Source organism: Nerophis ophidion, linkage group LG06, assembly GCF_033978795.1.
Source record: "Nerophis ophidion isolate RoL-2023_Sa linkage group LG06, RoL_Noph_v1.0, whole genome shotgun sequence".
NCBI lineage: Eukaryota > Metazoa > Chordata > Actinopteri > Syngnathiformes > Syngnathidae > Nerophis > Nerophis ophidion.
In genome coordinates this window covers 2,942,031-2,969,173 of record NC_084616.1, presented here as the reverse complement: position 1 = coordinate 2,969,173, position 27,143 = coordinate 2,942,031, and the positions used below count along the sequence as shown (strand labels likewise).

Here is a 27,143-nt window from a genome sequence, read left to right as displayed (position 1 = left end):
AGATGATGCCTTCTTTACTACTATATTTATATTTATATAGTTATAAAGTCCCTTCAGGTGAGACATTGTCTGGTAAGATGATGCCTTCTTTAATACTATATTTATATTTATATTTATGTAGTTATAAAGTCCCCTCAGGTGAGACATTGTCTGGTAAGATGCTGCCTTCTTTACTACTATATTTATATTTATATTTATATAGTTATACAGTCCTCTCAGGTGAGACATTGTCTGGTAAGATGATGCCTTCTTTACTACTATATTTATATTTATATTTATATTTATATTTATGTAGTTATAAAGTCCTCTCAGGTGAGACATTGTCTGGTAAGATGATGCCTTCTTTACTACTATATTTATATTTATATTTATATAGTTATAAAGTCCCCTCAGGTGAGACATTGTCTGGTAAGATGCTGCCTTCTTTACTATTATATTTATATTTATATTTATGTAGTTATAAAGTCCCCTCAGGTGAGACATTGTCTGGTAAGATGCTGCCTTCTTTACTATTATATTTATATTTATATTTATATTTATATTTATATTTATGTAGTTATAAAGTCCTCTCAGGTGAGACATTGTCTGGTAAGATGATGCCTTCTTTACTACTATATTTATATTTATATTTATATAGTTATAAAGTCCTCTCAGGTGAGACATTGTCTGGTAAGATGATGCCTTCTTTACTACAATATTTATATTTATATTTATATTTATGTAGTTATAAAGTCCCCTCAGGTGAGACATTGTCTGGTAAGATGCTGCCTTCTTTACTACTATATTTATATTTATATTTATATTTATGTAGTTATAAAGTCCCCTCAGGTGAGACATTGTCTGGTAAGATGCTGCCTTCTTTACTACTATATTTATATTTATATTTATATAGTTATACAGTCCTCTCAGGCAGACATTGTCTGGTAAGATGCTGCCTTCTTTACTACTATATTTATATTTATATTTATGTAGTTATAAAGTCCCCTCAGGTGAGACATTGTCTGGTAAGATGATGCCTTCTTTAATACTATATTTATATTTATATTTATATAGTTATAAAGTCCCCTCAGGTGAGACATTGTCTGGTAAGATGCTGCCTTCTTTACTACTATATTTATATTTATATTTATGTAGTTATAAAGTCCCCTCAGGTGAGACATTGTCTGGTAAGATGCTGCCTTCTTTACTACAATATTTATATTTATATTTATATTTATATTGACATTTCTATGGTGCTGCCTTCTTTACTACTTACACCAGGGGTGTCCAAACTTTTTCCACTGAGGGCCGCACACTAAAGTATCAAAGCAAGCAGGGCCCATTTTCATATGTTTTATTTCAAAACCCCATACAATATATGTGTAAAAATACACATTTAGGCCTCCACTCAGGCTTGATGCCAGGGAGCCCACAAGGTTTTGGTCAAAAAAATATTTAAAATGTGTCATTATTTTGTATTATTGTTATTCAAGGTTTACATTTCTAGATCTGGTTCTCAACCTTTTTTCAGTGATGAACATTCTTTTAATTCAAGTACCCGCTAATCAGAGCAAAGCATTTTTGGTTGAAAAAAAAAAGATAAAGAGGTAAAATACAGCACTATGTCATCAGTTTCCGATTTATTAAATTGTATAACAGTGCAAAATATTGCTCATTTGTAGTGGTCTTTCTTCAACTATTTGGCAACAAAGATATAAAAATAACTAAAAACTTGTTGAAAAGTAAACAAGTGATTCAATTATAAATAAAGATTTCTAATCATCAACTTAAAGTGCCCTCTTTGGGGATTGTAATAGAGATCCATCTGGATTCATCAACTTACTTCTAAACATTTCTTCACAAAAAAGAAATCTTTAACATCAATATTTATGGAACATGTCCACAAAAAAATGTAGCTGTCAACACTGAATATTGCATTGTTGTATTTCCTTTCACACTTTATGAACCTATGTTCATATTTTGTTGAAATACTATTAAATAAATGCATTTATAAAGGTTTTTTGAATTGTTGCTATTTAAAAAAATCTCACGTACCCCTTGGCATACCTTCAAGTACCCCCAGAGGTACACATACCCCCGTTTGAGAACCCCTGCTGTAGATCAACATTAGGTCCATCTGTCAATATAACGTTTTTAAAGATTTAAGTTGTATGCCCTTTTTGTCAAAGAAAACCCTGTTTTGTTATGGAGAAAAAAAAACACAAAATATGCAATAGTTACTTCCAATAGAATTTTAAAGTGGAATATTTGAGATTATAGAATAATTGGAACCTTTAAAATGTGAGCACATAACATTGATTTTAATTTATTATTATTTTTATTTTTTTTAGCAATGACACACACTAAAAATCCTACTAAAATTACTGGGGATCCAAAAGGTTACTTCCTACTCATTAAAAATAAAAAACTTTTTTTTTTTTTTTTTACTGTTTACTTTAAACACAATCATCTTGAGATCAACTTCAGATCCATCTGTCAATCATAACTTTTATTGTTGTTTATTTTTGTTTGTTTGTTTGTTCTTATTAGGCCCTTCTTTTGAAAAACAACAACTTTGTTTTTTATATGGCAAACAAAAATATGCAACATTTTCCCCCAAAAAGGTCTCAAAGTGGAATATTTAATGTGAGATTGATTTTGATTAAATATTATTTAAAGAAAATAAAGCCTACATGGCAGCTTTGTGTTATTAAAGTAAACATTGCAACATTTTTCTGTTTGCTCTTTTATACCACTTTTTCTGTTTTATATTTTTTTAATCATATTTTTAGAATGTGCTTAGGGTCGTTAAGAAAATGACCCCCGCGCTGCACTTTGGACACCCCTGACTTACATGTTTTATTACAATATCAACGTGTATAATTATAACATTTTACAGAGCTAAATTAGGGCCCGAAGCAGAAATAATTTCATGGCCCACATGTGTGAAAAATATTTATTCTTTTGACACTTTTTAAATGTTATTATGTGAAAATGTTTATTTTTTTGACACTTTTTAAATGTTATTATGTGAAACGATTGAGATCATTTTTAAATAAAAACACATGTTCAATACAAAAAAAGAGCAATTCCTCCTGACACAATTCCAAAAACAACTTTTTATAAAATGCTCCCATTCTTGACTTATTTACAGTAATCTTATATGTTTTAATTCCAATATCTCTGGCAGAAGTATGCAACATTTATATCATTATATGTACATCATTACACAGGGCCGCCCCTGGCTAAATTAGGGCCCTAAGCAGGAACCATTTTGAGGCCCACTTGTGTCAAAAAAAAAATAAAAAATAAAAAAAATATATATATATATATATTTTACACTTTTTTACATTTATGTGGAACGATTTAGATCAGGGGTCCCCAAACTACGGCCAGCGGGAAGTTCCAAGTTAGATAAATGAATAAATAAATATTAACTCTTTTTTTCCATTATTATTATTCTTTTTTAAATCTGTCCTTTCTAATCCTATTTTACACGGCTTGTTACTCTCGGTGTCTCCTCGCATATTGTCTAAAAATGCCTTTTCCCATCAAAAACGTGAAATCATAAACATTTTTTGCACCGAGTCAAACAGTTCGGGGACCCTTGATTTATATCATTTTTAAATAAAAACAAATGTTCAATACAAAAACAAAAGCAATTCCTCCTGACACAATTTCAAAACAACTTTATACAGTAATCTTTTGTGTTTTTATTCTGATATCTTTTGCAGAAGAATGCAACCTCTTTATAATTATATTTACATAACAGGGCCGCTCCTGGCTAAATTAGGGCCCTAAGTAGAAATGATTTCGAGGCCCACTCGTGTCAAAAATATTTGACACTTTTTTTAAATTTATGTGAAATTATTTAGATCATATCTAATTAAAAAAATGTTCAATAAAAAAACAAAGCAATTCCTCCTGACATAACTTTATATAAAATGCTTCCATTCCAGACTTATTTACTGTAATTAGCATACACACACACACACACACACACACACACACAAATATATATATGTGTGTGCGTGTGTATATATATATATACATGTATATATATATATATATATATATATATATATATATATATATACACACACACACACACACACACACACACACACACACACACACACACACACACACACACACACACACACACACACACACACACACACACACACACACACACACAGTATTATGTGCTCACACATGCTAGCTGGTGCAGTTTGAAAAAGACAGTGGGTTTAGACTTGGTGAAAGCCAGGTTTAAAGTCCTACTGAAAGCCACTACTAGCGACCACACAGTCTGATAGTTTATATATCAATGATGAAATATTAACATTGCAACACATGACAATACGCCCGCTTTAGTTTACTAAATTGCAATTTTAAATGTCAATGCGATTAAGATTCCTGGGGTGACGATTCCATTCTGAATCGAGTCTTTGGTTGCATGGAGATGACCTAAAAATGTCTGTTTAAAAATTGGCTCCTACTTAAAAGAAAAAAATCCAACTTTTCAAAAGTATGAATGGATTTTAAATGAGAACGAGTAAGAATATTGTGCAACCTGAATAAAGACTGGCCCTTCTTGCACTCGAGTGTATAAAGTGGCCCTTCTTGCCCTCGAGTGTATAAAGTGGCCCTTCTTGCCCTCGAGTGTAAAGACTGGCCCTTCTTGCCCTCGAGTGTAAAAAGTGGCCCTTGTTACCCTCGAGTGTAAAAAGTGGCCCTTGTTACCCTCGAGTGTAAAAAGTGGCCCTTGTTACCCTCGAGTGTATAAAGTGGCCCTTCTTGCCCTCGAGTGTATAAAGTGGCCCTTCTTGCCCTCGAGTGTAAAGACTGGCCCTTCTTGCCCTCGAGTGTAAAAAGTGGCCCTTGTTACCCTCGAGTGTAAAAAGTGGCCCTTGTTACCCTCGAGTGTAAAAAGTGGCCCTTCTTGCCCTCGAGTGTATAAAGTGGCCCTTCTTGCCCTCGAGTGTAAAGACTGGCCCTTCTTGCCCTCGAGTGTAAAAAGTGGCCCTTGTTACCCTCGAGTGTAAAAAGTGGCCCTTGTTACCCTCGAGTGTATAAAGTGGCCCTTCTTGCCCTCGAGTGTATAAAGTGGCCCTTCTTGCCCTCGAGTGTAAAGACTGGCCCTTCTTGCCCTCGAGTGTAAAAAGTGGCCCTTGTTACCCTCGAGTGTAAAAAGTGGCCCTTGTTACCCTCGAGTGTATAAAGTGGCCCTTGTTACCCTCGAGTGTATAAAGTGGCCCTTCTTGCCCTCGAGTGTATAAAGTGGCCCTTCTTGCCCTCGAGTGTAAAGACTGGCCCTTCTTGCCCTCGAGTGTAAAAAGTGGCCCTTGTTACCCTCGAGTGTAAAAAGTGGCCCTTGTTACCCTCGAGTGTAAAAAGTGGCCCTTCTTGCCCTCGAGTGTATAAAGTGGCCCTTCTTGCCCTCGAGTGTAAAGACTGGCCCTTCTTGCCCTCGAGTGTAAAAAGTGGCCCTTGTTACCCTCGAGTGTAAAAAGTGGCCCTTGTTACCCTCGAGTGTATAAAGTGGCCCTTCTTGCCCTCGAGTGTATAAAGTGGCCCTTCTTGCCCTCGAGTGTAAAGACTGGCCCTTCTTGCCCTCGAGTGTAAAAAGTGGCCCTTGTTACCCTCGAGTGTAAAAAGTGGCCCTTGTTACCCTCGAGTGTAAAAAGTGGCCCTTGTTACCCCCGAGTGTGTAAAAAGTGGCCCTTGTTACCCTCGAGTGTAAAAAGTGGCCCTTGTTACCCTCAAGTGTGAAAAGTGGCCCTTGTTACCCTCTAGTGTAAAGACTGGCCCTTGTTACCTTCGAGTGTAAAAAGTGGCCCTTTTTACCCCCGAGTGTATAAAGTGGCCCTTGTTACCCTCGAGTGTAAAAAGTGGCCCTTGTTACCCTCGAGTGTATAAAGTGGCCCTTGTTACCCCTGAGTGTGTAAAAAGTGGCCCTTGTTACCCCCGAGAGTGTAAAAAGTGGCCCTTGTTACCCTCGAGTGTAAAAAGTGGCCCTTGTTACCCTCGAGTGTATAAAGTGGCCCTTGTTACCCTCGAGTGTATAAAGTGGCCCTTGTTACCCCCGAGTGTATAAAGTGGCCCTTGTTACCCCCGAGAGTGTAAAAAGTGGCCCTTGTTACCCTCGAGTGTAAAATGTGGCCCTTGTTACCCCCGAGTGTATAAAGTGGCCCTTGTTACCCCCGAGTGTAAAAAGTGGCCCTTGTTACCCTCGAGTGTATAAAGTGGCCCTTGTTACCCCTGAGTGTGTAAAAAGTGGCCCTTGTTACCCTCGAGTGTATAAAGTGGCCCTTGTTACCCCCGAGTGTAAAAAGTGGCCCTTGTTACCCCCGAGTGTATAAAGTGGCCCTTGTTACCCCTGAGTGTAAAAAGTGGCCCTTGTTACCCCCGAGAGTGTAAAAAGTGGCCCTTGTTACCCTCGAGTGTATAAAGTGGCCCTTGTTACCCCCGAGTGTAAAAAGTGGCCCTTGTTACCCCCGAGAGTGTAAAAAGTGGCCCTTGTTACCCTCGAGTGTAAAATGTGGCCCTTGTTACCCTCGAGTGTATAAAGTGGCCCTTGTTACCCTCGAGTGTATAAAGTGGCCCTTGTTACCCCCGAGTGTAAAAAGTGGCCCTTGTTACCCCCGAGAGTGTAAAAAGTGGCCCTTGTTACCCTCGAGTGTATAAAGTGGCCCTTGTTACCCCTGAGTGTGTAAAAAGTGGCCCTTGTTACCCCCGAGAGTGTAAAAAGTGGCCCTTGTTACCCTCGAGTGTATAAAGTGGCCCTTGTTACCCCCGAGTGTAAAAAGTGGCCCTTGTTACCCCCGAGTGTAAAAAGTGGCCCTTGTTCCCCCCACAGTGTAAAAAGTGGCCCTTGTTCCCCCCACAGTGTAAAAAGTGGCCCTTGTTACCCCCGAGTGTAAAAAGTGGCCCTTGTTCCCCCCACAGTGTAAAAAGTGGCCCTTGTTCCCCCCACAGTGTAAAAAGTGGCCCTTGTTACCCTCGAGTGTATAAAGTGGCCCTGGTTACCCCTGAGTGTAAAAAGTGGCCCTTGTTCCCCCCACAGTGTAAAAAGTGGCCCTTGTTCCCCCCACAGTGTAAAAAGTGGCCCTTGTTACCCTCGAGTGTATAAAGTGGCCCTGGTTACCCCTGAGTGTAAAAAGTGGCCCTTGTTCCCCCCACAGTGTATAAAGTGGCCCTTGTTCCCCCCACAGTGTAAAAAGTGGCCCTTGTTCCCCCCACAGTGAGTTCCATCAGCAGAATACTGCGAGCTCGTTTTGGGAAGAAGGACGAGGACGAGGAGGAGGAGTGCTTGAAAAAGGACGAAGAGGAGGACAAGAAGACCAAACACAGCATTGATGGCATCCTGCGAGACAAAGGTAGGCCATGCTTGGATTTGGGGAGGGGGAGTGTGTGTGTGTGGAGGGGGAGTGTGTGTGTGTGGAGGGGGAGTGTGTGTGTGTGTGTGTGTGTGTGTGTGTGTGTGGGGGGGGCACAAGGGGGGGTGCCACTATTTCCTCTACAACAAATTGGACCCAAGTGGCCTTTTTGTGAGCTCCCAGCAGACTGCATATTATTTCTCATGTGTTATTTATCAGCTGTCTGGCCTGCAGGGAACTTCTCTTCCTGTCCATATCTATTACAAATGTTATAAATAATATCTATATATAGACACACACACAAATATAAATATTATATATATATAAATATATACATAAATATGTAGACATAAATAAATATATACATATGTATATATATATATATATAAATATTATATATATATAAATATATACATAAATATGTAGACATAAATAAATATATACATATGTATATATATACATATGTATATATATATATATATATATATATATATATATATATATATATATATATATATATATATATATATATATATATATATATATATGTAAACATTTAGAATACACATATTTACTACATCTATGAGGTGTGTGCAGCCTATCATTTGATTCCAATTACTGGAGTGACGAATTGATTCAGAATGAAGTCTCGATCCAAACAGAAACATATTATTTGTTTTATTAGTATAATGAAACTTTTTTAAAACAGGTTAAAAAAAGCTTCCTCTGGTTGTATGGAAATGGCCTAAAAACAGTTTTTAAAACTGGTTCCTATCTTATTTAATTTTTTTTACAATGAAAAACTAAAGTGTGTGCAGGACATTTTGATATGTTTAATAAAATACAAATATAAAAATACCAGTATATATATATATATATATATATATATATATATATATACATACGTATACACACACATAAATGCAAACCCCGTTTCCGTATGAGTTGGTAAATTGTGTTAGATGTAAATATAAACAGAATACAATGATTTGCAAATCCTTTTCAAGCCATATTCAGTTGAATATGCTACAAAGACAACATATTTGATCTTCAAACTCATAAACTTTTTTTTTTTTAGCAAATGATAATTAACTTAGAATTTCAATGCCAAAGTAGTTGGGAAAGGGCATGTTCACCACTGTGTTACATCACCTTTTCTTTTAACAACACTCAATAAACGTTTGGGAACTGAGGAAACTAATTGTTGAAGCTTTGAAAGTGGAATTCTTTCCCATTCTTGTTTTATGTAGAGCTTCAGTCCTTCAACAGTCCGGGGTCTCCGCTGTCATATTTTACGCTTCATAATGCGCCACACATTTTCCATGGGAGACAGGTCTGGACTGCAGGCGGGGGCAGGAAAGTACCTGTACTCTTTTTTACAAAGCCACGCTGTTGTAACACGTGCTGAATGTGGCGTGGCAATGTCTTGCTGAAATAAGCAGGGGCGTCTATGAAAAAGACGGCGCTTAGATGGCAGCATATGTTGTTCCAAAAGCTGTATGTACCTTTCAGCATTAATGGTGCCTTCACAGATGTGTAAGTTACCCATGCCTTGGGCACTAATGCACCCCCATACCATCACACATGCTGGCTTTTCAACTTTGCGTCGATAACAGTCTGGATGGTTCGCTTCCCCTTTGGTCTGGATGACAAGATGTCGAATATTTCCAAAAACAATTTCGAAATGTGGTCTTGTTAGACCACAGAACACTTTTCCACTTTGCATCAGTCCATCTTAGATGATCTCGGGCCCAGAGAAGCCGGCGGCGTTTCTGGATGTTGTTGATAAATGGCTTTTGCTTTGCATAGTAGAGCTTTAACTTGCACTTACAGATGTAGTGAAAAACTGTATTTAGTGACAGTGGTTTTCTGAAGTGTTCCTGAGCCCATGTGGTGATATCCTTTAGAGATTGATGTGGGTTTTTGATACAGTGCCGTCTGAGGGATGGAAGGTCACGGTCATCCAATGTTGGTTTCCGGCCATGCCGCTTACGTGGAGTGATTTCTCCAGATTCTCTGAACCTTTTGATGATATTATGGAGCGTAGATGTTGAAATCCCTAAATTTCTTGCAATGTCACTTTGAGAAAGGTTGTTCTTAAACTGTTTGACTATTTGCTCACGCAGTTGTGGACAAAGGGGTGTACCTCGCCCCATCCTTTCTTGTGAAAGACTGAGCATTTTTGGGGAAGCTGCTTTTATAGCCAATCATGGCACCCACCTGTTCCCAATTAGCCTGCACACCTGTGGGATGTTCCAAATAAGTGTTTGATGAGCATTCCTCAACTTTATCAGTATTTATTGCCACCTTTCCCAACTTCTTTGTCACGTGTTGCTGGCATCAAATTCTAAAGTTAATGATTATTTGCACAAAAAATAATGTTTATGAGTTTGAACATCAAATATGTTGTCTTTGTAGCATATTTGTAGGTACCCAGAAGGGTTTTAGTCATCAACATGTCAAAAATGAGTCATTTATATTTTTTCAAATGAATGTTTACATTTAAATATGTAGATACACTTCAAGTTTATCTGTTGATTTAAAGTTGTTGGTTGTTTAAAGTGTTTTATGCCTTTTTTGTTGAAATAAACCCCTGGTTTTTAAGCAAAATATGCAAAATGTTTCTCCCAAAAGTGGAATATTGGATGTTAAGTCATTGGAGACTGAAATAGGTCAATAATTCATTATAAGATTGCGATTAATTCATTATTTATTTTTTGAGCAATGACCGTAAAATTATTTTTACGTTCTTTTTTTTTTTTTTTCAAAGAAACCCCTGTTTTGTTTTGTTTTTATTACAAAACCACAAAATATGCAATATTTTTCCCCAAAAACATTTCAGAGTGGAATATTTGATGTGAAGTATGTGAAATGTGCTTTTAATTCATTGTTATTTTTTGGAACAAAGACAATTTAAAAAAATAAAAAACACACTATTATTTTTGTTTACTTTTAATGCTTTCATCAGTCTATAATTTGTCATGTTTTTTGTTGTTTGTTTTACACTCTTTTTGTCGAAGAACTTGTTTTTTTTTATCGCAAACAAAAAATATGCAGTATTTTCCCCCAAAAATATTTAAAAGTGAAATATTTAAATTAATTGAAACCCTAAGTATGTGAATAATTCATAATAAATTAGCTTTTATTTCATTATTTTTGAATCAATGAGTGTTTAAAAATACATAGTAATAATAAAAAACATACATCATTATTTGTTTTACTTTTTAACACTGCATCCATCTATCATCCATAATAAGGTATTATTTTTTCACGGTTTTTTTGTGTTTATTTTACGCTCTTTTTGTAAAACAAGTTTGTTTTTTTAATGGTAAACAAATGTTTTTTTTATTTTTAACACTTAAATGTACATCAACCACAGGTCTATCTTTTGGTATAAGGTATTTGTTTTATTTTGACGTTTTATGCCTTTTTTGTTAAAATAAACCCTTGTTTTTTTATTAGAGCAAAACCACACAATATATTTCATCTTTTCCCCCCAAAATATTTCAGAGTGCCATCCATCCATTTCCTACCACTTATTCCCTTTGGGGTGGCGGGGGCCGCTGGTGCCTATCTCAGCTACAATCGGGCGGAAGGCGGAGTACACCCTGGACAAGTCGCCACCTCATCACAGGGCCAACACAGATAGACAACATTCATTCCAAAGTGCAATATTTAAATCAATTGGAGCCTTAAATATGTCAATAATTCATAATAAATGGGCTTTTAATTTATTGTTATTTTTGGAACTATGACTATTTAAAAACATACGTTTACTTTTTTTTTTTTTTTTACTTATAACGCTAACATCCATCTAATCATCCATAAAAGGGTAGTATTTTTTTTTTTTAAGTTTTTTGTTTTACGTTTTTTTGTCAAATATTTTTTTTATTTTATTTTATGGCAAACATAAAATATGCAATAATTTCCCCCAAAAATATTTAAAAGTGCAATATTTAAATTAATTGGAGCCTTAAATATGTCAATAATTCATAATAAATGGGCTTTTAATTCATTGTTATTTTTGGAATTATGATTATTTAAAAACAGACGTTTATTTTATTTATTTTTTTCACTTATAATGCTAACATCCATCTAATCATCCATAATAGGGTAGTATTTTTATTTTTTTTTAAGTTTTTTGTTTTACGCTCTTTTGTCAAATATTTTAAAATTTTTTATTTAATGGCAAACATAAAATATGCTATAATTTCCCCCAAAAATATTTAAAAGTGGAATATTTAAATTAATTGAAGTCTTAAATATGTCAATAATTCATAATAAATGGGCTTTTAATTCATTGTTATTTTTGGAACTATGATTATTTAAAAACATAGGTTTACTTTTTTTTTTTACTTATAACGCTAACATCCATCTAATCATCCATAATAGGGTAGTATTTTGTTTTTAAGTTTTTTGTTTTACGCTCTTTTGTCAAATATTTGCATTTTTTTTATTTTATGGCAAACTTAAAATATGCAATAATTTCCCCCCAAAATATTTAAAAGTGCAATATTTAAATTAATTGAAGCCTTAAATATGTCAATAATTCATAATAAATGGGCTTTTAATTCATTGTTATTTTTGGAACTATGACTATTTAAAAACATACGTTTATTTTTATTTTTTCCCACTTATAACGCTAACATCCATCTAATCATCCATAATAGGGTAGTATTTTTTTTAAAAAAGTTTTTAGTTTTACGCTCTTTTGTCAAATATTTGCATTTTTTTTATTATATGGGAAACATAAAATATGCAATAATTTCCCCCGAAAATATTTAAAAGTGCAATATGTAAATTAATTGGAGCCTTAAATATGTCAATAATTTATAATACATTTGCTTTTAATTCATTGTTATTTTTGGAACTATGATTATTTAAAAACAGACGTTTATTTTGTTTTTTTCCACTTATAACGCTAACATCCATCTAATCATCCATAATAGGGTAGTATTTTTTTTTTTTAGTTTTTTGTTTTACGCTCTTTTGTCAAATATTAAAAAAAAAAAATATTTTATGGCAAACATTAAATATGCAATAATTTCCCCAAAAAATATTTAAAAGTGGAATATTTAAATTAATTAGAGCCTTAAATATGTCAATAATTTATAATACATTTCCTTTTAATTCATTGTTATTTTTGGAACTATGACTATTTAAAAACATACTTTTATTTTTATTTTTTCCCACTTATAACGCTAACATCCATCTAATCATCCATAATAGGGTAGTATTTTTTTAAAATGTTTTTTGTTTTACGCTCTTTTGTCAAATATTTAAATTTTTTTTATTTTATGGCAAACATAAAATATGCAATAATTTCCCCCCAAAATATTTAAAAGTGCAATATTTAAATTAATTGGAGCCTTAAACATGTCAATAATTCATAATAAATGGGCTTTTAATTCATTGTTATTTTTGGAACTATGATTATTTAAAAACATACGTTTCCTTTTTTTTTTTTTTTCACTTATAACGCTAACATCCATCTAATCATCCATAATAGGGTAGTATTTTTTTTTATTTTAAGTTTTTTGTTTTACGCTCTTTTGTCAAATATTTTTATTTTTTTTATTTTATGGCAAACATAAAATATGCAATAATTTCCCCCCAAAATATTTAAAAGTGCAATATTTAAATTAATTGGAGCCTTAAATATGTCAATAATTCATAATAAATGGGCTTTTAATTCATTGTTATTTTTGGAACTATGACTATTTAAAAAAAAAAGACGTTTATTTTGTTTTTTTTCACTTATAACGCTAACATCCATCTAATCATCCATAATAGGGTAGTATTTTTTTTTTTAAGTTTTTTTTACGCTCTTTTGTCAAATATTTTAATTTTTTTAATTTTATGGCAAACATAAAATATGCAATAATTTCGCCAAAAAATATTTAAAAGTGCAATATTTAAATTAATTGGAGCCTTAAATATGTCAATAATTCATAATAAATGGGCTTTTAATTCATTGTTATTTTTGGAATTATGATTATTTAAAAACAGACGTTTATTTTGATTTTTTTCACTTATAACGCTAACATCCATCTAATCATCCATAATAGGGTAGTTTTTATTTTTTTTTTTAAAGTTTTTTGTTTTACGCTCTTTTGTCAAATATTTAAATTTTTTTTTATTTTATGGCAAACATAAAATATGCAATAATTTCCCCAAAAAATATTTAAAAGTGCAATATTTAAATTAATTAGAGCCTTAAATATGTCAATAATTTATAATACATTTGCTTTTAATTCATTGTTATTTTTGGAACTATGACTATTTAAAAACATACGTTTATTTTTATTTTTTTCCACTTATAACGCTAACATCCATCTAATCATCCATAATAGGGTAGTTTTTTTTTTTTTTAAGTTTTTTGTTTTACGCTCTTTTGTCAAATATTTAAATTTTTTTTTATTTTATGGCAAACATAAAATATGCAATAATTTCCCCAAAAATATTTAGAAGTGCAATATTTAAATACATTGGAGCCTTAAATATGTCAATAATTCATAATAAATGGGCTTTTAATTCATTGTTATTTTTGGAACTATGACTATTAAAAAACAGACGTTTATTTTTATTTTTTTCACTTATAACGCTAACATCCATCTAATCATCCATAATAGGGTATTTTTTTTTTTTAAAGTTTTTTGTTTTACGCTCTTTTGTCAAATATTTTAAATGTTTTCATTTTATGGCAAACATAAAATATGCAATAATTTCCCCAAAAAATATTTAAAAGTGGAATATTTAAATTAATTAGAGCCTTAAATATGTCAATAATTTATAATACATTTGCTTTTAATTCATTGTTATTTTTGGACCTATGATTATTTAAAAACATACGTTTACTTTTTTATTTTTTTTTTTACTTTTCCCCCCAAAATATTTAAAAGTGCAATATTCAAATTAATTAAAGCCTTAAATATGTCAATAATTCATAATACATTTGCTTTTAATTCATTGTTATTTTTTGATCAATGACCATTTAAATTACATACTAATAATAATAAAAAACATACATTATTTACTTTAAGAAAACAAAAACGTTTCTCACACACATCCATCTGTCCATCCATATTAAATTATGTTTTTATTTTATGTTCTTTTTGTCAAAAAATCCATTTTTGTTGCAGCCCTAATATTCATGCTATGTTTTCCTGAACTAAAAGGCCTCATTAAGGTCATTTCTGGATTTCCTTTGTGCAGCATAAGAAATAATTGTAGCAGATTCTCCTCAAAAAGCAAGTGTGCCGTGCTCTCCATTGATCAGACAATCTGGAATAATCTGGAGGTGTGAGCCTGCTGCGTGTGTCGGTGTGGCCTCATAATTGGGAGATTTGCAGGCCTACATGTGCTAATGAAAGTGTTGTGTGCTGAAAAGGCGCAGGCATGTAATAGCTGGCAGCCATAGTGGCAAATATATTTATCCCCTATCAGCCCTCACTCTTACACTTGCAGGCACACTCGCTCCCTTCCAGGACTCCAAAGCAGATTAAAACTCAGCTTTTATTCCTTTTCACTTTCATCTCCGGGCCGCTCTCTCCGAGCCCGCGGCGGAAATTCATGAGGGTTTAAGGTTTGGATGGCGTTTGGAAATATTAAATCCATTTTTTTTTAAAGGGGTTGTCGGAAGAAAAGCATTTGATGTTGAGTTATGCAGGCTGTTATTTTGCAATGTACATATAGTTGGCTGCTGTTATTTTCCAATGTACATATAGTTGGCTGCTGTTATTTTCCAATGTACATATAGTTGGCTGCTGGAAATCCTCCACACAATGTTATTTGATCATCTTTATTATTATGCGTTCTCTGTATTATGGTCTGTATGTTAAATATATCGGAGCCTGGAGTATTTCTCCGAGACGATATCGTCAGGAATTGCACATATACTTGTTTTATTTTTTATAGTGTGGAATGTTAGAAAAGTGAAACAGAGAAGAATGGTATCTGTGAAAAATTTTAATTATTGACTGTCTTTAAATTGAAGTGAAGTGGTCATATTTTTTTTTTAAATCACTAAATTAAGCTCATGACGCAGTAGTGAATGATTTTTAATTTTCCTGAGGGAATCAAAGTACTATCTATCTACAAACCCCGTTTCCATATGAGTTGGGAAATGGTGTTAGATGTAAATATAAACAAAATACAATGATTTGCAAATCCTTTTCAAGCCATATTCAGTTGAATATGCTACAAAGACAACATATTTCATGTTCAAACTCATATATATATATATTTTTTCTGCAAATAATAATTAACTTAGAATTTCAATGCCAAAGTAGTTGGGAAAGGGCATGTTCACCACTGTGTTACATCACCTTTTCTTTTAACAACACTCTGTAAACGTTTGGGAACTGAGGAAACTAATTGTTGAAGCTTTGAAAGTGGAATCCTTTCCCATTCTTGTTTTATGTAGAGCTTCAATCATTCAACAGTCCGGGGTCTCCGTTGTGGAATTTTAGGCTTCATAATGCACCACACATTTTCCATGGGAGACAGGTCTGGACTACAGGCAGGCCAGTCTAGTACCCGCACTCTTTTACTATGAAGCCACGCTGATGTAACACGTGGCTTGGCATTGTCTTGCTGAAATAAGCAGGGGCGTTTTTTGATTGATTGATTGATACTTTTATTAGTAGATTGCACAGTTCAGTACATATTCCGTACAATTGACCACTAAATGGTAACACCCCAATAAGTTTTTCAACTTGTTTAAGTCGGGGTCCACGTTAATCAATTCATGGTACAAATATATACTATCGACATAATACAGTCATCACACAAGTTAATCATCATAGTATATACATTGAATTATTGACATTATTTACAATCCGGGGGGTGGGATGAGAAGCTTTGGTTGATATCAGTACTTCAGTCATCAACAATTGCATCAACAGAGAAATGTGGACATTGAAACAGTGTAGGTCTTATTTAGTAGGATATGTACAGCCAGCAGAGAACATAGTGAGTTCACATAGCATAAGAACAAGTATATACATTAGAAGTACATTTCAGTTGTTTATAATCCGGGGAGATGGGATGTGAATGGAGGAGGGTATTAGTAAAGTGTTGAAGTTGCCTGGAGGTGTTGAAGGAATATAGAGATGCACTTACTTTTATACCTGTTGGGAGTACATTCCACATTGATGTGGCATAGAAAGAGAATGAGTTAAGACCTCTGTTAGATGGGAATCTGGGTTTAACGTGGTTTGTGGAGCTCCCCCTGGTGTTGTGGTTATGGCGGTCATTTACGTTAAGGAAGTGGTTTGACATGTACTTCGGTATCAAGGTGTAGCGGATTTTATAGACCAGGCTCAGTGCAAGTTGTTTTACTCTGTCCTCCACCCCGTCCATGGTAATGTTGCTTGGATGACAACATATGTTGCTCCAAAAGCTGTATGGACCATTCAGCATTAATGGTGCCTTCACAGATGTGTAAGTTACCCATGCCTTGGGCACTAATACACCCCCATACCATCACACATGCTTGCTTTTCAACTTTGTGTCGATAACAATCCGGATGGTTCCTTTCCTCTTTGGTCCGGAGGACATGATGTCCACAGTTTCCCCCAAAAATTTTAAATGTGGACTTGTCAGACCAAAGAACACTTTTCCACTTTGCATCAGTCCATCTTAGACGAGGTCAGGCCCAGCCAAGCCGACAGTGTGTCTGGATGTTGTTGATTAACGGTTTTCGCCTTGCATAGTAGAGCTTTAACTTGCACTTACAGATGTAGCGACCAACTGTAGTTACTGACAGTGGGTTTCTGAAGTGTTCCTGAGCCCATGTGGTGATATCCTTTACACACTGATGTCGCTTGTTGATGCAGTACAGCCTGAGGGATCGAAGGTCACGGGCTTAGCTGCTTACGTGCAGTGATCGCTCCAGATTCTCTGAACCCTGTGATGATATTACGGACCATAAATGGTGAAATCCCTAAATTCCTTGCAATTGCTGGTTGAGAAATGTTGTTCTTAAACTGTTCAACAATTTGCTCACGCATTTGTTGACAAAGTGGTGACCCTCGCCCCATCCTTGTTTGTGAATTACTTAGCATTTCATGGAAGCTGTTTTTATAGCCAATCATGGCACCCACCTGTTCCCAATTAGCCTGCACACCTGTGGGATGTTCCAAATAAGTGTTTGATGAGCATTCCTCAACTTTATCAGTATTTATTGCCACCTTTCCCCACGTCTTTGTCACGTGTTGCTGGCATCAAATTCTAAAGTTAATGATTATTTGCAAATAAAAAATTAAGTTTATGAGTTAGAACATGAAATATGTTGTCTTTGTAGCATATTCAACTGAATATGGCTTGAAAAGGATTTGCAAATCATTGTATTCTGTTTATATTTACATCTAACACAATTTCCCAACTCATATGGAAACAGGGTTTGTACTGTATCTAAAGTTCAAGTAGCAATGATTGTCACACACACACTAGATGTGGTGAGATTATCCTCTGCATTTGACCCATCACCCCCCGGGAGGTGAGGGGAGCAGTGAGCAGCAGCGCCCGGTAATAACTTTTGGTGATTTAACCCCCAATTCTGACCCTTGATGCTGAGTGCCAAGCAGGAAGTTGATGGCTCACATTTTTAAAGTCTTTGGTATGATTTGGCCGGGGTTTGAACTCACGACCTACCACAAGGCCACTGAGCAGGTGCGGACACGTTTGTTACTTGATACTTTCTAATACGCCTCAGAGACGTAACATGCAACTATAATTATTCGATACTTCTTTATATTGACACACAATTACACTACAATATTGTTCAAGCAGCCTATAGCCCAGTCTTCAATTTACCATAGGGCCAGGGTCCATCAGCTGTACAGTTGTACTACACGTTTCCGCCACCTGTGGCAGTAATGACAATATCACAAAAACAAAAAAAGAGTCTGGAGCTAAAGTCAGAGAAGATTCTTAGGCGCAAAAATGATGACTTAAAAGGTGAGGCTTTTTTGATTGATTGATTGATTGATTGATACTTTTATTAGTAGATTGCACAGTACAGTACATATTATTAGTAGATTGCACAGTACAGTACATATTATTAGTAGATTGCACAGTACAGTACATATTATTAGTAGATTGCACAGTACAGTACATATTATTAGTAGATTGCACAGTACAGTACATATTATTAGTAGATTGCACAGTACAGTACATATTATTAGTAGATTGTACAGTACAGTACATATTCCGTACAATTGACCACTAAATGCTAACACCCCAATAAGTTTTTCAACTTGTTTAAGTCGGGGTCCACCTTCATCAATTCATGGTAAACTTCAATTTTATTGAGGTCTTTTTAAAAAATATATTTATTATTATTAGTTTAGTTAGAAAAAACAGTTTGATTTGAAAATAGAATAGCTCTTGCTGCTGGAGGCTCCCATTATAAACAATGTGAGGACCCCTCACACTTGTGATGTCATCGTCTGCTACTTCCGGTACAGGCAAGGCTTTTTTATTAGCAACCTAAAGTTACAAACTTTATCGTGGATGTTCTCTACTAAATCCTTTCAGCAAAAATATGGCAATATGGTGAAATGATGAAGTATGACACATAGAATGGAGCTGCTATCCCCGTTTGAATAAGAACATCTCATTTCAGTAGGACTCTAAGAGCCCCTGGTCTGTATTGCATTTGTATTAGTTTCACTCAAACGATTAATCGAAGCAACAGAATATAAATCGAAGCTATTTTGTACAATCAGTGCGGTGCTGGGAGACTCAACTCGCCCAAGGGGGAGTGAGGTCAAAGTTGGAATCCGACTCCTCCAAATGGAATACATCCACTAATACATTTGCACATCGGCTCAAGTGAGGAGAGGCCGCACAAAAGTGGCGGTGGCGAACTGCGTTTACGGGACGATGCGGTGCAGCTATTGATAGCCCCCCCCCCTCAACCCCCCCGGGCGTCTGCACGTCCCCCCACGCCGCCCGCTCTCTCTCGCAGCTATTCTTCTGGAGTGGAATTGTGGGGGAACCCAAATGTTGGCTGGAGATAACACAATCGTCACAGGCTCCATCCTGGGCTGCGCGTCAGCGTATTGAACCAGGATTAACCCCCCTTGCAGTCGCACACACACACACACACACACACACACACACACACACACACCTTTATAAGGCCTTCCAAATTCACAATTGTGAAATGTAGTTCTTTAACACTTCTGGTATATTTGGGCTCATATGATTCGATTTAAAATTAACTTCTTTTTTTTAACAACATTAGGTGCCAGTTCGATGATTAACTACATTCCTCCATGAAGTAGATAAACAACTCTGATCAAATTAAATATAACTGAAATTTTAGCCAAACATTTAATAAAGTCAAATACAAATAAGGCAACGAGAGAAGCATCCAACACTTCTCTTTTCTAAAGTAAAATGTGTAGAGCAGATATAGATCATCTACATCTACTACAAACCCCGTTTCCATATGAGTTGGGAAATAGTGTTAGATGTAAATATAAACGGAATACAATGATTTGCAAATCCTTTTCAACCCATATTCAGTTGAATATGCTACAAAGACAACATATTTCATGTTCAAACTCATAAACTTATTTTTTTTTTGCAAATAATAATTAAATTAGAATTTCATGGCTGCAACACGTGACAAAGTAGTTGGGAAAGGGCATGTTCACCACTGTGTTACATCACCTTTTCTTTTAACAACATTCAATAAACCTTTGGGAACTGAGGAAACTAATTGTTGAAGCTTTGAAAGTGGAATTCTTTCCCATTCTTGTTTTATGTAGAGCTTCAGTCCTTCAACAGTCCGGGGTCTCCGCTGTCCTATTTTACGCTTCATAATGCGCCACACATTTTCCATGGGAGACAGGTCTGGACTGCAGGCGGGCCAGGAAAGTACCCGCGCTCTTTTTTTTACGAAGCCACGCTGTTGTAACACGTGCTGAATGTGGCTTGGCATTGTCTTGCTGGAATAAGCAGGGGCGTCCATGAAAAAGACGGCGCTTAGATGGCAGCATATGTTGTTCCAAAAGCTGTATGTACCTTTCAGCATTAATGGTGCCTTCACAGATGTGTAAGTTACCCATGCCTTGGGCACTAATGCACCCCCATACCATCACACATGCTGGCTTTTACACTTTGCGTCGATAACAGTCTGGATGGTTCGCTTCCCCTTTGGTCCGGATGACACGATGTCAAATATTTCCAAAAACAATTTGAAATGTGGTCTCGTTAGACCACAGAACACTTTTCCACTTTGCATCAGTCCATCTTAGATGATCTCAGGCCCAGAGAAGCCGGCAGCGTTTCTGGATGTTGTTGATAAATGGCTTTCGCTTTAACTTGCACTTACAGATTAAGCGACAAACTGTATTTAGTGACAGTGGTTTTCGGAAGTGTTCTTAAGCCCATGTGGTGATATCCTTTAGAGATTGATCTGGGTTTTGAGGGATCGAAGGCCACGGTCATTCAATGTTGGTTTCCGGCCATGCTGCTTACGTGGAGTGATTTCTCCAGATTCTCTGAACCTTTTGATGATATTATGGAGCGTAGATGTTGAAATCCCTACATTTCTTGCAATGTCACTTTGAGAAAGGTTGTTCTTAAACTGTTTGACTATTTGCTCACACAGTTGTGGACAAAGGGGTGTACCTCGCCCCATCCTTTCTTGTGAAAGACTGAGCATTTTTGGGGAAGCTGTTTTTATAGCCAATCATGGCACCCACCTGTTCCCAATTAGCCTGCACACCTGTGGGACGTTCCAAATAAGTGTTTGATGAGCATTCCTCAACTTTATCAGTATTTATTGCCACCTTTCCCAACTTCTTTGTCACGTGTTGCTGGCATCAAATTCTAAAGTTAATGATTATTTGCAAAAACCAAAAATATATATGAGTTTGAACATCAAATATGTTGTCTTTGTAGCATATTCAACTGAATATGGCTTGAAAAGGATTTGCAAATCATTGTATTCTGTTTATATTTACATCTAACACAATTTCCCAACTCATATGGAAACGGGGTTTGTATATGATTTGTCTGAGTGGCTGATCAGGACAGATTGAAAAAAAAACAGAAACCCCCCCCAAAAAAACAATTTAAAATCGCTTGAAATAAGAATAGTGATTCATTCGAAAATTGGATTCATATGGCCCCATTCGTCCCGGTTTTCCTGACACATGAAACGTGACAAATCGGGGGTGGCACTGTCCCCTTTCCCCGCCAGATGACGGAGTGGTGAATATCTGAAAATGTGTTTTGTGGCAATTCAAACTTTGACCACCGCATCAGTTGCTGCGTAGTGGCGCTTTCTATCATTTTCAGCAGAATGCATTACAGAAAATGATTCACGCAAGATCCACCCAGGAACAGGGCCGTATGAAGCCCTTCCATACTGTATATTACTAAACAGAATCATATCAATATCATAACATTATCATATTCTTTTGATATCGGACCTCGGATAAATGTTTCAGTGTTCAAAATCCTTTATCATTTTTAAACAAATTCATTTAATCGTTTATTGAATCATCCACGGGTCAAAACTTCGATTTACGGGCTAATTGCTTCTTGAATAGGGTTTTTTAAATCAAAAAGTTTGTATAATGAAGTAAATGCCTCCTTAAGAAACAATGTAAATATGAATAATTGGTTCCGGCCTCATCAAAAGTCCCTATTTTAGTGACTGTTTGTCCACCAAATAAAGTGTACTGTACATCATACAAGTTAAAGTGAAAGTACCAATGATTGTCACATGCTGATGTATCAACTTTCTGCTTAATAACAAGTCAAAACAACAACAAGCTATTGTCCTCTGTATGTGCTGCCCTGCCAACACACACACACACAGGTCCATTTGGTGCCTACACAAACAATCAGAAATCACAGAAGTCCTTCACTTTAACAACCATATGGCCACAATAATTAACATTTCAAATTAACATTGGCAAACCAGCAGCTGACTAGGAAGGAGAGGAGGACAGAGGAAGTGAAGTGTGTGTGTGTGTGTGTGTGTGTGTGTGTGTGTGTGTGTGTGTGCACTGCAAAAAAAGAGCGAAGACAAGACTAGATGTTAAGAAAAAGTAACTAAAACTAGCTACATCATTCTACTCGATAAGACCTCCTAAATAAAGACTAGTACATCTAGAAATTAGACTTTTAAGCTAAAAACAAACATTATTCAACTTGCAATTAAATCTCAAATAAAATCCTTGATATGTTGCAGAAATCTGTGAAGGGAAATTGCAATATTTTATGTCTGGTTTTGTGCACACTTCTAAGGACGTATGTCGTGTTTTATGTACCCTCCTTAGAACATATACTGTATGTTGTGTTGTGAGCACTATTAAGGCCTAAATGTTGTGTTGTGCACACTCCTAAGGACATATCTGTTGTGTTGTGCACTGAATTGTAGTTTTGTGCACACTTTGAAGGACCTATATGTTGTTTTGTGCACACTTCTAATGTCTATATGTTGTTTTGTGCACACTTTGAATGACCTATATGTTGTTTTGTGCACACTTTGAAGGACCTATATGTTGTTTTGTGCACACTTTGAAGGACCTATATGTTGTTTTGTGCACACTTTGAAGGACCTATATGTTGTTTTGTGCACACTTTGAATGACCTATATGTTGTTTTGTGCACACTTCTAATGTCTATATGTTGTTTTGTGCACACTTTGAAGGACCTATATGTTGTTTTGTGCACACTTCTAATGTCTATATGTTGTTTTGTGCACACTTTGAAGGACCTATATGTTGTTTTGTGCACACTTCTAATGTCTATATGTTGTTTTGTGCACACTTTGAAGGACCTATATGTTGTTTTGTGCACACTTCTAATGTCTATATGTTGTTTTGTGCACACTTTGAAGGACCTATATGTTATTTTGTGCACACTTATTTACACACTTATCTGTTATGTTGTGAGCACTATTAAGGCCTGCATTATATGTTGTTTTGTACACGTTTCTAAGGACTTATCTGTTGTGTTGTGCAAACTTCTAACGTCTATATGTTGTTTTGTGTACGCTTCTAAGGACTTATCTGTTGTGCAGTGCACACTCTTAAGGCCTATGTTTTGTGTTGTGCACACTTCCAATGTCTGTATGTAGTTTTATCCACACTTCTAAGAACTTAACTGTTGTGAACACTAGTAAGGCTTTTTTTTGTGCACACTTCTAATGTCTATTTGTTGTTTTGTGCACACTCCTAAGGACTTCTATGTTCTGTTGTAAACACTTCTGTCTATGTTGTGTTGTGCACACTCCTAAGGACCTATTTGTTGTTTTGTGCACACTTCTTTAACGTCTATATGTTGTTTTGTGTACACTCCTAAGGACTTATCTGTTGTTTTGTGCACACTTATTTAACGTCTATATGTTGTTTTGTGCACACTCTGAGGACTTAGCTATTGTGTTGTTCACACTTTTAAGGACCTATTGGTTGTTTTGTGCACACTTCAAACCTCTATGTGTTGTTTTGTGCACACTTCTAACATCTATGTGTTGTTTTGTGCACACTTCTAACATCTATGTGTTGTTTTGTGCACACTTCAAACCTCTGTGTTGTTTTGTGCACACTTCTAACATCCATGTGTTGTTTTGTGCACACTTCTAACATCTATTTGTTGTTTTGTGCACACTTCTAACATCCATGTGTTGTTGTGTGCACACTTCTAACATCTATGTGTTGTTTTGTGCACACTTCTAACATCTATGTGTTGTTGTGTGCACACTTCTAACATCTATGTGTTGTTTTGTGCACACTTCTAACATCCATGTGTTGTTTTGTGCACACTTCTAACATCCATGTGTTGTTTTGTGCACACTTCTAACATCTATGTGTTGTTTTGTGCACACTTCTAACATCCATGTGTTGTTTTGTGCACACTTCTAACATCTATGTGTTGTTTTGTGCACACTTCTAACATCTATGTGTTGTTTTGTGCACACTTCTAACATCTATGTGTTGTTTTGTGCACACTTCTAACATCTATGTATTGTTTTGTGCACACTTCTAACATCTATGTGTTGTTTTGTGCACACTTCTAACATCTATGTGTTGTTTTGTGCACACTTCTAACATCTATGTATTGTTTTGTGCACACTTCTAACATCTATGTGTTGTTTTGTGCACACTTCTAACATCTATGTGTTGTTTTGTGCACACTTCTAACATCTATGTATTGTTTTGTGCACACTTCTAACATCTATGTATTGTTTTGTGCACACTTCTAACATCTATTTGCTGTTTTGTGCACACTTCTAACATCTATTTGCTGTTTTGTGCACACTACGAAGGCCTTTTCTGTTGTGTTTTGCACACTCTTAAAGCCTACGTTTTGTTTTGTGCACACTCTTAAGGACCTATTTGTGGTTTTGTAGTCACTCCAAAAGACATATATGTTTGTTTGTGCACATTTGCAAGGACCTATTTGTTGTTTTATGAATACTCCAAAGGATCTGTTTGTTGTATTGTGCACACTTCTAACATCTATTTGTTGTTTTGTGCACACTTCTAACATCTAATTGTTGTTTTGTGCACACTTCTAACATCTAATTGTTGTTTTGTGCACACTTCTAAGGACTTATCTGTTGTGAGCACTATTAAGGCCTATGTTATGTTTTTTGCACACTCTTAAGGACCTATTTGTTGTTTTTTGCACACTCCTAAGGACTTTATTGTTGTTTTGTGCACACTCCTAAGGACCTAATTGTTGTGTTTAGATTGTCCGCCCTGAGATGGGTAGGTCGTGAGTTCAAACCCCGGCCGAGTCATACCAAAGACTATAAAAATGGGAGCCATTACCTCCCTGCTTGCCACTCAGCATCAAGGCTTGGAATTGGGGGTCAAATCACCAAAAATGATCCCCGGGCGCGGCCACCGCTGCTGCTCACTGCTCCCCTCACCTCCCAGGGGATGAAAAAGGTGATGGTTCAAATGCAGAGGACACATTTCAGCACACCTAGTGTGTGTGTGTGACAATCATTGGTACTTTAACTTTAACTTTTGTGCACACGCCTAAGTACCTGTTTGTTGTTTTATGGATACTCCAAAGGACATATTTGTTGTTTTGGCACACTTTTAACGTCTATATGTTGTTTTGTGGACACAGTTGTATAAGTAAAGTTGCTATGGTATGACATCATGAGCCCTCCTAAGGTCCTGTGCACACTTCCAAGGTGTGTGTGTTTTCATGTAAACACTCCAAAGTCAGCTGGGATAGGTTCTATCTCAAGTCAGCTGGGATAGGTTCTATCTGTTATGGTCTTGCACGGAATAATTGGTCCCCAAAAATCTGGGGGCATGTTTTGACACGACAAATTGACTACGAGTCCACGGCCAACAGCGATTGGTTGAAGCACTTGTTGATGGCTCTTCAGTCTTACCATGGTTCGGACTTATCTGGGATGTCTTTTCCAGAAGCATTTTTTTTTTTATAAAAAGGGGCACAATCCACTCCTGCAAGGGGCTCTTCCCCGTAATCCTCCTTTCATTTGGCCGACAAATGGCGTGAATGTTGTCCGGCGACGCGGCGGGAGGCTGATGGGGCAACAATAGAGGAGCCGCCAACAAAGAGGAAACAGGCAAAGTGGTCTTGAGGGGTGTCACCGGCCTCGGGGATCCCATTACCAGGCCAGTGCACAATGGCAATGAGAGGAACGCCACGACAATGTAGCCGCACAAAAAACCAAAGGAGAGTTAGCACTTTGCTCGCTGGTTAATTGAGCCCTCCATGCGTCTCGGAGTCTCGGAGGGCAGAGCTCAGATCGCTGATCCCGTTTGATACGTTCACATGAACGCTGTCTTGGAACTGTGGAGCCAAAACGCTGCCAGTGAGATCTGGTATTTAATTTAAAAAAAAACAATTGACATTGCAGAACAAATGTGTACTGCTACCAAAACAGTTTTTTTGGGGGGAAAAAATACAATATTTTTGGTGGATATTTTTTATATAAATGCCAATATTCATAAATATTAAATAAATGCAATCAAAACTCCACTTACAATGGAGTCAATAGTAGATGCTTTATTTTAGCTATAAGGCACTTAAAAACATCCAAACACCTCCATTAAGGTTTTATATATGTGATGTAATTATATATGTCATGTAGTAACATTTATAATAACATGTAATATGTACAGTGGGGCAAAAAAGTATTTAGTCAGCCAGCGATTGTGCAAGTTCTCCCACTTCAAATGATGACAGAGGTCTGTCATTTTCATCATAGGTACACTTCAACTGTGAGAGACAGAATGTGAGAAAAAAATCCAGGAATTCACATTGTAGGAATTTTAAAGAATTTATTTGTAAATGATGGTGGAAAATAAGTATTTGGTCAAGCATTCAAAGCTCTCACTGATGGAAGGAGGTTTTGGCTCCAAATCTCAGGATACATGGCCCCATTCATTCTTTTCTTAACACGGATCAATCGTCCTGTCCCCTTAGCAGAAAAACAGCCCCAAAGCATGATGTTTCCACCCCCATGCTTCACAGTAGGTATGGTGTTCTTGGGATGCAACTCAGTATTCTTCTTCCTCCAAACATGACGGGACTCTCGCTGCTGTGTTGGATCCGCTTTGGACTGGACTCTCGCGACTGTGTTGGATCCATTATGGATTGATCTTTCACAGTATCATGTTCTCATATGTTCTCATAGTCATCAGTATCACAGTATCATGTTCTCATAGTCATCATTGTCACCGACGTCCCACTGGGTCATTATTGTCACCGATGTCCCACTGGGTGTGAGTTTTCCTTGCCCTTATGTGGGCCTACCGA

At 36.1% G+C, this 27,143-nt stretch overlaps 1 protein-coding gene and 1 long non-coding RNA gene across 6 annotated transcripts in view; one reads left to right on the top strand and one right to left on the bottom strand.

Moving 5' to 3' along the window:
- Positions 1-27,143, top strand: part of LOC133554079 (paired box protein Pax-7-like) — a 109,768-nt gene that overhangs the window by 3,646 nt on the left and 78,979 nt on the right. For all 5 annotated transcript variants that reach the window (XM_061902465.1, XM_061902461.1, XM_061902463.1 and 2 more), the window contains exon 4: positions 7,227-7,361. In XM_061902465.1, coding sequence (XP_061758449.1) covers positions 7,227-7,361 — 135 coding nt within the window. The remainder of the gene's footprint in view (positions 1-7,226; positions 7,362-27,143) is intronic.
- The window catches only part of LOC133554080 (uncharacterized), an 89,862-nt gene that overhangs the window by 14,416 nt on the left and 48,303 nt on the right, over positions 1-27,143 (bottom strand). The window lies entirely within an intron of this gene.